The 12,771-nt window shown below is 42.5% G+C and overlaps 1 protein-coding gene across 1 annotated transcript; it reads right to left on the bottom strand.

The window, feature by feature from the left end:
• Nucleotides 1-3,852: 3,852 nt before the first annotated feature.
• On the bottom strand, nt 3,853-10,673 carry LOC139406307 (peptidyl-prolyl cis-trans isomerase FKBP4-like). The gene is made up of 11 exons (XM_071148790.1): nt 10,204-10,673; nt 8,820-8,964; nt 8,597-8,739; nt 8,361-8,481; nt 8,097-8,253; nt 7,721-7,811; nt 7,468-7,551; nt 7,184-7,369; nt 6,922-7,065; nt 6,707-6,802; nt 3,853-4,954 (listed from the first exon to the last, which is right to left on the bottom strand). The coding sequence occupies exons 1-11, from the start codon at nt 10,294-10,296 to the stop codon at nt 4,886-4,888; spliced, it is 1,329 nt and encodes a 442-aa protein (XP_071004891.1). The 5' UTR covers nt 10,297-10,673; the 3' UTR covers nt 3,853-4,885.
• Between the last annotated feature and the right edge of the window lie 2,098 nt (nt 10,674-12,771).

Below are 12,771 nucleotides of genomic sequence, written 5' to 3'. Positions count from 1 at the left end.
CGCCTCTTCAACCTCAGGAGGCTGAAGAAATTCGGCTTGTCACCAAAAGCACTCACAAACTTCTACAGATGCACAATCGAGAGCATACTGGCGGGCTGTATCACCGCCTGGTATGGCAACTGCACCGCCCTCAACCGTAAGGCTCTCCAGAGGGTAGTGAGGTCTGCACAACGCATCACCGGGGGCAAACTACCTGCCCTCCAGGACACCTACACCACCCGATGTCACAGGAAGGCCATAAAGATCATCAAGGACATCAACCACCCGAGCCACTGCCTGTTCACCCCGCTATCATCCAGAAGGTGAGGTCAGTACAGGTGCATCAAAGCTGGGACCGAGAGACTGAAAAACAGCTTCTATCTCAAGGCCATCAGACTGTTAAACAGCCACCTCTAACACTGAGTGGCTGCTGCCAACACACTGACACTGACTCAACTCCAGCCACTTTAATAATGGGAATTGATGGGAAATGATGTAAATATATCACTAGCCACTTTAAACAATGCTACCTTATATAATGTTACTTACCCTACATTATTCATCTCATATGCATACGTATATACTGTACTCTATATCATCGACTGTATCCTTATGTAATACATGTATCACTAGCCACTTTAAACTATGCCACTTTGTTTACATACTCATCTCATTTGTACATACTGTACTCGATACCATCTACTGTATCTTGCCTATGCTGCTCTGTACCATCACTCATTCATATATCCTTATGTACATATTCTTTATCCCCTTACACTGTGTACAAGACAGTAGTTTTGGAATTGTTAGTTAGATTACTTGTTATTACTGCATTGTCGGAACTAGAAGCACAAGCATTTCGCTACACTCGCATTAACATCTGCTAACCATGTGTATGTGACAAATACAATTTGATTTGATTTGATTTGGTAGATTTGCAGTGGTCTGATACTCCTTCCATTTCAATATTATCGCTTGCACAGTGCTCCTTGGGATGTTTAAAGCTTGGGAAATCTTTTTGTATCCAAATCCAGCTTTAAACTTCTTCACAACAGTATCTCGGACCTGCCTGGTGTGTTCCTTGTTCTTCATGATGCTCTCTGCGCTTTTAACGGACCTCTGAGACTATCACAGTGCAGGTGCATTTATACGGAGACTTGATTACACACAGGTGGATTGTATTTATCATCATTAGTCATTTAGGTCAACATTGGATCATTCAGAGATCCTCACTGAACTTCTGGAGAGAGTTTGCTGCACTGAAAGTAAAGGGGCTGAATAATTTTGCATGCCCAATTTTTCAGTTTTTGATTTGTTAAAAAAGTTTGAAATATCCAATAAATGTTGTTCCATTTCATGATTGTGTCCCACTTGTTGTTGATTCTTCACAAAAAAATACAGTTTTATATCTTTATGTTTGAAGCCTGAAATGTGGCAAAAGGTCGCAAAGTTCAAGGGGGCCGAATACTTTCGCAAGGCACCGTACATAATTATTTTTATGCTAGGTTGTAAGGGCATATGTTAGAAAATAAGAACCCTGACTCATGTAGCTCAATATTCAATTAATTCAGCAGGAATCTCTATTCCGTTACATTAATGTCAAAGAGCAGGTGAAAGCTAATATCTGGGCTCGGCCTCCATCATGTTGCTTTAACCTGTCCTGCTTTCCCCTTCTTTCTCTCCAGCCATAGCATGTGATCTTCATCTGTTTACCTATTATTTGAGATGGAATCTAGGACACCGGTGTGTGTGTGTGACCGAAACAGGAAGTAGAGACACCTGATAATGTCATGGCCTACCATTTTCCATATGCACAAAAAGCTTATTTCTCTCAAATTTTGTGCACAAATTTGTTTACATACCGTGACGAGATCCTGAGGCCTAATGTCATGCCATTCATCCGCTGACATCACCTCATGCGACAGCATGATAATGCACGGTTCCATGTCGCAAGGATCTGTACACAATTCCTGAAAGCTGAAAATGTCCCAGTTCTTCCATGGTCTGCATACTCACTAGACATGTCACCCATTGAGTTTAGGATGCTCTGAAATGGCGTGTACCACAGCGTAATCCTGTTCCCTCCAATATCCAGCAACTTTGCAAAGCCATTGAAGAGGATTGGGACAACATTCCAGAGGCCACAATCAACAGCCTGATCAACTCTATGCGAAGGAGATGTGTTGCACTGCACACCAGACTGGTTTTCTGACCACGCCTCTACCTCTACCTTTTTTTTACAGTATTTGTGACCAACAGATGCATATATGTATTCCCAGTCATGTGAAATCCATAGATTAGGGCCTAATGAATTTATTTAAATTGACTGATTTCCTTATGGGAAAGGAAAGGGGGGATACCTAGTCAGTTGTACAACTGAATGCCTTCAACTGAAATGTGTCTTCTGCATTTAACCCTCTGAATTAATCGACATCCACGGAACAGTGGGTTAACTGCCTTGCTCAGGGGCAGAACGACTGATTTTTACCTTGTCAACTCAGGGATTCGATCCAGCAACCTTTCAGTTACTGGCCCAGCACTAACCACTAGGCTACTATTTTCATTTTAAATGTGGCAAATAGTACTTAAATAAAAAAATTATGCAAACTGGATTTTTGCATTACAGTTTGTCTGATTATGCATGCATAAATGGTCAAATAAATTGCGAATGAGATATTGATTTATCTTTACCCAATTTACATTTTTAATTTTGGCAGCTATACGCTTCCATACAATACAAGCTCACAAGACTGGTTTATTTAAAGTTTAAATGCAATGATCGTGAAAATTGATTCTTTTGATTTTTACATGCATTTTTCTATATCTGGGTACTCTGATCAGGTTGTAGATATACTGTACTATACAAGGCCTCGCAGACTGTTAACTGATGTCTATTTCCATTAAGGAAGCCTTATGAAGACAGTTTAGAGTTGTGAGTGCAATTATATTTTTGTGAAAATACACTTTTCTACCTAGATACTCTGGCTAGGCTGTAGATATACCATACATACTCAGATATGGTGAAAATTGATTATTCATAAAGATACATATTTTCCTCTAATGCGCTTGTATGGTATATACAAAGCATTAGGAACACATGCTCTTTCCTTGACATAGACTGACCAGGAGAATCCAGGTGAAAGCTATGATCCATTATTGAGGTCACACACTTCAAATCAGTGTAGGGGAGGTAGGGGGAAGAGAAGCAGTGGCATAAAGTATTTAAGTACAAATATTTTAAAGTACTACTTAAGTTATTTGGGGTATCTGTACTTTATATATATATATAAATAAATAATGTATGACAACTTTTACTTAACTACATTCCTAAGAAAATAATGTACTTTTTACTCCATACATTTTTCCATGACACCCAAAAGTGCTGATTCTATTTCAAATGCTTAGGACAGAGAAATGGTTTAATTCACACACACTTCAAGAGAACATCCCAGGTCATCCCTACTGCCTCTCATCTGGTGGACTCACTAAACAAAAATGCTTTGTTTGTAAATAACGTCCGAGTGTTGGTGTGCCCCTGGCTATCCGTTAAAAAAAATAAACAAAAATAAGGAAAACAAATGGTGCCATCTGGTTCTCTTAATATAAAGGAATGTACATTTATTTTACTTAATACTTAAGTATATTTAAATCCAAATACTTTAGACTTTTACTCAAGTAGTACTTTACTGGGTGACTTTTACATGAGTTATTTTCGATTAAGGTATCTTTACTTTTACTGAAGTATGACAATTGGGTATTTTTTTTCACCCCTGGAGAGATGCGTTTCAGGGGGGCAGAAGATGCATTTCTGATTTAACAGTTGGCCAAAGAAAGTTGTATTGTACAAAACATGTGGATACACAAAAACAAGAGTTTGAGTCATTTCTGTTTATTAGATCCTACAGAGAACCAACCGTAATGCTCCAATCAGAAAGACCCCCCCATCAACACAAGAATTTGACACCCCAAACCCCACCCACTGACCAATCTCACTCCCTAGCTGCTCCGTCCTGTTCCAACACACTTGATTCTACAAACCAACTGCTATACAGGACTGTGATTAGCTGAATCAGGTATTATTCTAGAGCCAGGTCCGCTGGAGCTGGATGCTGTAAGTCTGCATCTCAAATGACACCCATTATCTATATAGTGCACTACTTTATAGCAGCCTCCTCAGGTTAGACACAGGGCACTGGTCAAAAAGTTGGACATATGTCATCTACAGGGTATCGAGTGTGATTTGGGATGCAGCCATAGACTACAATAAGACTATATATGTAATCTGACTGAGGTTTATACTGGCTGAGTTCAACCAGGAGAAGCTGCTAGTTCATATCAGCTACCACACACACACACACACTTTCCAGTCGTGAAGTAAATCATCCCATTAAGAACAGTTAAAGAGAGAAATCATAAACCCAGGGTAAGAACATACAGTGTTTGAGAAGCAGAGAGCAATTGTTTAGTGAGCATGACTTCTGCTAGAGAGGGTGCTGCTACGGTCAGCAGACACAGTCGCACACACACAGGGAGCAGACCCCAGGAATTGATTAGTTGGCCTTGGAAGGGGGGGTGGTGATTACACACATCTAGTACTGAGCTTCCAACTCCATTAAGCAAAGAAGTCTGAGTAGGGGCGTGCAGGGAGGGGGCAGCCTGCTACATGCTAACCAGAGGGAGGGGGAATCCTTTTAGCCACACCTCTGGAGTGCAGTCAGCTACAGAAGGCCCACCCAGCCAGCTAGCTGCCATGATGATAGCACACAGACACACAGGAGATACAGTCGAGCCATGGACACACATGCACTTCTCTCAAACACACTAACACTTTCACTCTTTAGAAACACAAATGTCTGAAGTTAAGTCTTCATGACAGACAGACTACCACATCTGTCTCCAGCAGTCATTACTCCTGTCCTCCACTCTCCTCCACCTCCATCCCTCCTCCGTTCTCCATCCCCTTGTCAGCCTCCTCCTGATCATCACAGCAGAGAGAGAGTAAGAGAGATATTAATACAGTTTAGTTCAATGTTCAGAGGTGATGTAGCTTCATAGACAGGTTGGCTGACAATGTCATGAAAATTATGCGTCTGTGGCCAGGAAGCGTGTGTGGTTATGATTCTGAATGGTCAGATAGCTAGCAACAACGACAAGCTGCTACCATGTAGGGAATTGTAGGTGGCTTGTTAACGATACCATGTCTTGTTTTTAGGTGTTTTGACTGATGTCATGTCTATGCTAATATGGTTAAAATAACAATGTATTTGAGAGACGTGCTCATAATGCAAATGTATTTATGTTTTCAACTAACATTTGGAGACCAATTATAGTTTGCATGTTGTCAACAGTCTAGGCCAACCCAGTATATTTTGCCCCATAGTTGCGCAGTGTTGTCATGGTACCAGAATTGACTTCAATACCAGGTTTAGTATCACAATACTCAATACCACAGAAACAAGACATATTAAACAAAGTCACAGAATGGCACTTGATCCAGACAGAAACTCAGCTACTGCTCTGTTCAATCGTTGGGCACCTTTCGAGTTCAATATCATTACATGTGATTACATTACACATTTATTTTTTTAAACATCAACATTGTTCAGAGCATTTGGAAAGTATTCAGACCACTTGACTTTTTCTACATTTTGTTACGTTAAAAAAAAAATATACATTTTAGATTGTATTTTCAATAAATTGGCAAAAAATTCAAAAACCTGTTTTTGCTTTGTCATTATGGGGTATTGTGTGTATATTGAGGGGGGAAAAATATATTTTATCCAATTTAGAATAAGGATTTAGAAAAAGTCAATGGGTCTGAATGCTTTCCAAATGAATCAGGCTAGGCCAATTGTGCGTCGCCCCATGGACCTCCCGGTCGTGGCCGGCTGTGACAGAGCCTGGCCTCAAACCCAGAGTCTCTGGTGGCACAGCTTAGACCACTGCGCCACCCGGGAGGCCCATAATTATACAATCAATTAGACTTTTGTTTTTTTTACCAATTACACAACGGTAATCATTTATTTGAATGGTAAATCTTGATTTACCCAGTTTATCAATAGAGATGTAGCCTAGGCCTATCCACAATACAGGTGAAGGCATTTTCAATAGGAGTGTGTACACGCATTGAGTTATTGAGCTTGTGTTGGCTGATTTCATGGGGCTAAGATAACAAACAACCTGCTTTCCTTCCATTTTGGACTTATTATACTGATCAACATCATTTGCATAGAAGTATCTTAATTTATAAATGACTAAGTGGATCGTGCCTGATCCACTTAGTCATTTATAAATTAAGATACTTCTATGCAAATGTTGTTGATCAGTATAATAAGTCCCAAATGGAAGGAAAGCAGGTTGTTTGTTATAATAAGCTATAATAAGGGGTCGACTGTGCTGATAGACAAACTTGATCCGCGAGACACATGAGAATTACAGAAATGAACACATTCTAATACCAAAATGTTTTTCATTTTCATGTTCTAATATCGAAAAAGTACCAAAGTTTTGGTATACCGTCAGTTTTGTTGATTATCAACCAACCTGTCTATAGGATGCTAAGTGTGAGTTAGTCTGCCCTCTGGTGGTTAATTTAGAGAACTACAGCCTTGTTCTGTGTTTTCTTCAGTATTCCATCACCACTTACATTGGGGCAAGGGGAATTGTGTGGTGTGGAAGGACTAGGAAAAGTGTGTAGTGTGTAGGGGCTAAGGGCTGTTTGTCTCACCTTAGCGTCTCTCTCAGCAAACTTCTGGAACATGTTGGCATAGAGCCTCTTGTCCTTCTCATGCTGCTCCTTAATCTGTTTCTGGCACAGAGCCACCTGGAAGGGCAGAAAAACAGAGACCCAGATCAGACAGACAGCAGGGCATGAGATGGGGCATCCAGAAGAGGAGGGGGAAGTTTCGACTGAGGCACACAAAGACCATTCTAGTACAGTACCTGGCTTTTGGCGGCCTTGTTGCTAGGATACAGTTGTATGACACGCTGGAAGTCTGCTCTCGCCCTATCAAACTCCTTCATGGCAAACAGCGCCTCCCCCCTCCGGAATAGAGCCTTTTCATTAGTGTCGTCCAGCTCCAGGGCCTACACACAAGAATGAGAGAGAGAGCAGGAACCATAGGTGAATAAGTATGGTGTGGAATATTCAGGAAGTCAGATATGTTCAGATACAGTCAGGTGTGTGTCTTCTGAGTGAGTGTACCTTGTCACAGTTGTCAAAAGTAGAGCTTGGTTCCTGTAGCTTGAGGAAGCACATGGCCAGGTTGAGGTGAGCAGCCAACCGCAGGGCTTGAGCCTTCTGCTCCTCCCCCTCGGGTAAACTTGATTCATTCTCAAGCCAGGACACAATCCTCTTATACTGGACAGACGCTTGGCGATACTTTCCCTCCTACACACAAACACATATCATATTACATCCTGTGTAAATCTGCACCAATGTTTGAAGCTACTTCCCTTCACACAACAGAAACGTTAATACACACCCACCTTGAAGTACTGTGTTCCCTTCTCCTTGACAATGATGCTCTGCTCCAGTTTCTCTGCGGAGTTCATTTCCCAGGATTCCTTGGCCTGTGGAACAGGAAATACTTTAGTCAGCCAGCTAGCATATCACCTCTCAGAACACCAGACACATTTAGGGAACGTTCAGTAGGCAAAATGTGTGGAAATGCCATTAACAAAATGCAGAAGGGATGTTTCTGGACAGGACCGTCTAGTTGATATGGCTAAAGGGTCATACCTTCTCGAAGGTGGTCAGTTTGAGTTTGTACTGCAGAGTGGCTTCACCAGGAATATTGTACTTGCTGTTGCCTGTGTTTCCATAGCCATACCTTCACACACACACACACACACACACTTAGATATACAGAGCACAGGGGGCTGCTGAGGGGAGAACAGCTCATAATGGCGCAAATGGAATGGCAAACACATGGAAACCATGTGTTTAATACCATTCCGCTCCAGTCATTAACACAAGCCCGTTCTCCCCAATTAAGGTGCCACCAACCTCCTGTGATATAGAGTGCAGACAACTCGGCTAATATGCCCAGAGAACACACAATTACACATTTCTCAAAACAACATAGTATGTACACTAGGTTTGTAGTGGGTATTACTTGGGTTTGATGATGAAGAGGGACTCCTCTCCCTGCTCCATAGCCATCAGGGCTTTTTCCACTCCGCTTGGCAGACCCAGGCTCTCTCCATCTCCCAACTCAAACTTCAGCTCCCTCTTGTCAAACACCTTGCCCTCACAGCTGCCCTCCAAACACACTGCAGGGGAAAGAGAAAGATAGGTGTGTGAGAGCTGGTAGGTCTTAGTTTGGCTTGGCGTATCCCTGTTCCTTATTGATGATACGTTTGTGTGTGCGCGCTCGTACCTTCTACGGCAGCTCCTTCATTAGGCTTGGTGTATCCCTCTCCCTTAGTGATGATGCGACGGATGATTCCTCCATCCTCTCCCTCAGTGATGTCCTCCCCCCGAAACTCAAACAACTCCACCTAACACACACAAAACATTCAATTTGAGCACTCTTACAAAGTCACACGTCAATGTTGGCACAGAATGTGTATCTCAAAAACACAACTTCTAAATCCCTGACAGACAGAGGGTTACCTGGAAGACAAGTGTAGCGTTGGGGGGTATCTTCGGGGGGCTGCCAGCAGTGCCGTAGGCATACTCTGGTTTACAGATCAGCTGGCTGATCTCTCCTACTTTCATAGTAGCCACTCCCAGGTCCCACGCCTTGATGACCTGGCCTACACACACACACACAGTTATAGTAGCCACATCAAGGTCCAATACCTTGATCGCCTGGCCTACACTAACAGACACACACCTTTGCCCAGCTCAAAGGAAAACTTCTCTCCTCGTTCACGACTGGAGTCAAATGGGGTTCCATCCAGCAGGGTGCCAACATAGTGAACAAACACCTTGTCCCCAGTCATAGGCAGCTCTGTCCCTGTGCCTTCCTGCTTCACCAACTAGAGATGGAGGTGAGGTAGAGACTGAAGATTAGTTGTGCTGTAGCAATGTATGTGGTCTAGTACACTGAACAAAAATTCAACCTAACATGTAAAGTTTCATGAGCTGAAATAAAAGATCCCAGAAATGGTTCAATACAGACAAAAAGCTTATTTTTCTCTAATTTGTTTTACATTCCTGTTCTTGCGCCTTTATCCTTTGTCAAGAGAATCCATCCACCTAACAGGTGTGGCATATCAAGAAGCTGATTAAACAGTATGATCATTACACAGGTGCACCTTGTGCCGGGGGCAATAAAAGGCCACTAAAATGTGCAGTTTTGTCACACAAGGCCACAGATGCTTCAAGTTGAGGGATTGTACAATTGGCATGCGGGCTGCAGGAATGTCCACCAGAGCTGTTGCGAGAGAATTGAATGTTAATTTCTCTACCATAAAATGTCATTATAGAATTTGGCAGTACATCCAACCCTGTTCGGGATGCCCTTGAATGGGTCAACATTGTGTTCCAGTTTCAGCCAATATCCAGCAACGTTGCACAGCCCTTGAAGAGGAGCATGCCAACATTTCACACACCACAATCAACAGCCTGATCAACTATATGCGAAGGAAATGTGTAGCGCTACATGAGGCAAATAATGGTCACACCAGATACTGACTGGTTTTCTGATCCACGCCCCTACCCCCCCCCCTTTTTTTAAGGTATCTGTTTTCCTAGTCATGTGAAATCCATAGATTAGAGCATAATGCGTTTATTTCATAACTCAGTAAAGTCTGAAATTGTTGGATGTTGCGTGTATTGGTCTCCAATGGAATGCTGCACGGTTGTTACCAGAGGCAGTTGCAGCACCTTCTGTGTGTGGTGCATACCTTAGATATATTATTGTCTCGGCCGTAGGCCAACATCATGGTGGCAAGACATATGAACTTAAAGGTTATAGATCTATCTGCTGGCTATCGAAGATGTGGGTAGCTAGCCAGTTAGCTTGCTAACCATGTAAGTCCAACGTCCAACGTTAGCAAACGGCAAAACCCAAATGTTGCCAATTCAGTCGTTGTCCTGCGAAAAACCATCTAAGTAGTCTTAAGTTAACCTAGCTAACCAAATGACAAATAAAATGTTAGAAATAGTTTAGGCTACCTTCGTTCTGGTAATATCATTCATTGCATTGGCTAGGTAAGCGAGCAAGCCCACGTTAGCTAAGCTAGCTGACTAACTAACGTAGCTTTCTCAGTTACCTTTAAAACCCCTCCATCTTTCTTCTGCGTGATATCCTCTCCCTCCATCGGGATGTTGTTCTGTTCTTCGTTGGTCACCTCTTCAGCAGTCATAGCCCTGGAGCCCCTGGCCTGAAACAATGTCTGCTGACGTTAGCTAGCTAACAATACGGCTGGCTAGCAGGGCGCAAGCTAGCTAGATAACTATGGTTCGGAAAGGAGAGCTGCGCCACAAATCAGCTAGATCAAGAATCCGTTTGTCTTGTTAGCTATATTTCGCACATTTAGCGCCAAATTATGCCGGATATCGACCGTTGTGCACCAGTCTCCAAACTGAATGTTTGCTATTGAGCTGCTTGGCTAATAAGTCAATGGGTCCACGTTGCTGTGTTATTTGCTTAGTTATAGCATCTGGAGGAAAAGCCGAGAACTTTCCAGATACGCAGCGAGGAAAGGGGGGTGGCGGAATTGTCGTTTGAAGCAAGTGACTCAATTGCCGTCTAACGAAACACACATAATGTCCACTAGCTCACACATTGTTTTATGGTGTGATAAACACATGTATTGGGATCTTTTTTAAACAATGTTTTATTTGGGGGAAAGCTGGCGTATTCAGGACAGCTCGGAAACGTAACATTTCGACTTGTAAACACATTGTAGAAAGATGAGGCCCGAGTTTCCCAATTGGAAATGGTCAGAATCAACTAATATGAAGCTCTACGCAAATAACTTGCTTTAATTTTAACTCGGAGTTTTCGACTTGTCATGAATAAACTCTCTCTTAAATAATACATTTTTCTTCAAATAAAAGCCCAGGCAGCCCAGCGCTGCGTTCATGATAATTTAGAACTCGGAAATGTCCGACTTGGAAACTAGTTGTAGAAAGATGATGTTTGGAAACGATCAGAATCAACCAATAGGAGGCTCTATGCTCATTTTAACTCAGAGGTTCCGAATTTCAGAGTATTCTTGAACACGCATGAGGTCTGAGCATATATGACAGATGTCTCTTTCTCTATCACTGGCAAAGAAAAATCTAGTCAGGGTGGGTGAACAGGGAAGGGAAATTGAGCACGTTCGAGAGGATCACTTTGTCAAGACCAGGGGAGAATGACTGCCCCCTTTCTTTGAAGACACTAAAGTTTAAGGCCGACAGCAGTACTGCAGGAATGTTTCTATTGCTTCTAATACACCACATGAATCTCCTTGAATTGATTATTTTAAAAATGCACACAGGGACACTTAAAGTCAATCTTAAATGGATCATTGTTTATTATCAGTTAACTGGAGAAGTTCCAACAAACTTGATGCACCATAGTGAACATCTGTCAGGAGCTCTAATGGGGCAGTCCCATTAGATTGCTTATATATAGACAAGTTATGTTTTCATGATTTAGCTTATTCATAATTCATTCATCATTAATGTTTGCTTAATTCATGTGACAAACAAATACTGGGTCATGTATATGACAGACCAACACCTCACAAGGCCTTTTCCTTGCTGAGACCTTGACACTGAGATATCTTTCATTCTCAAAACAAGGGTCTGGGCGTACTGCCAAATTGCAGATACTGATAGTGAGGATATGCTTAGTCAGTCACTTGCATGAACACAGAAAACAGTTATTAGTAAAGCACATGAATAGAGCACAGAAATTGATTTTTAGAAAAGCACAAAAACAAAAATGTCCATGGTGCTGGAGATCAGAGGTGTCCGGTGTGATAATGGCAGATTGAGTAGTGCAGAAGGTGTCGTATGCTGAGGCAGTGAAGAGAGTAGTAGAGGAAGATGGGTTCAGGGTGAGGGACCCTAAGAGGATCCCAATGAGTAGGCTGAGGCCAATAGAGAGTGATAGGAATAACATGTGCTCAGTCAAGAATGCAGAGTTAATCTCAGCCTATGCTGCCCTTCAGTCCCTTGACTTTTTTGCCCTAACGGAGACATGGATCACCCCAGAGAACACTGCTACTCCATCTGACTATGTTTTTTTTCTTCATCTGACTATGTTTTTTCTCATGGTCCGAGAGCATCTGGTGGTGGCACACTGCTACTCATTTCTCCAAAGTGGAGATTTTCTCTTTTCTCCCTCTCTCACCTGTCCATCTCCTCATTTGAATTCCATGCTGTCACTGTCACTTGTCCACTCAAGCTTAACATTGTTGTCAACTGCCCACCAGGTGTCCTTAGAGAGTTCCTCAATGAGCTTGACACCTTGGTAAGCTAAATTCCTGACGATGGCTCACTGCTCTTCGTACTTGGCGACTTCAACTTCCCAACATCTGCCAGTTGGCACTATGCATTCAGGCAGGTAGCGTTCTCCTGGCATCCGCTAAACCCAGATTTGTCCGTCAGACTGCCAGATGGTGAAGTGTGATTCATCACTCCAGAGAACGCGTTTCCACTGCTCCAGAGTCCAATGGAGGCCAGCGTTACACCACTCCAGCTGACGCTTGGCATTGCACATGGTGATCTTGGGCTTGTGTGTGGCTGCTCGGCCATGGAAACCCATTTCATGAAGTTCCTGACGAACAGTTCATGTTCTGATGTTGCTTCCAGAGGCAGTTTGGAATTCGGTAGTGACAGTTGCA

The sequence above is a fragment of the Oncorhynchus clarkii genome, chromosome 1 (genome assembly GCF_045791955.1).
Source record: "Oncorhynchus clarkii lewisi isolate Uvic-CL-2024 chromosome 1, UVic_Ocla_1.0, whole genome shotgun sequence".
Lineage (NCBI taxonomy): Eukaryota > Metazoa > Chordata > Actinopteri > Salmoniformes > Salmonidae > Oncorhynchus > Oncorhynchus clarkii.
The sequence above is the reverse complement of the archived record's forward strand: the minus strand, read 5'-3'. Positions and strand labels throughout refer to the sequence as shown.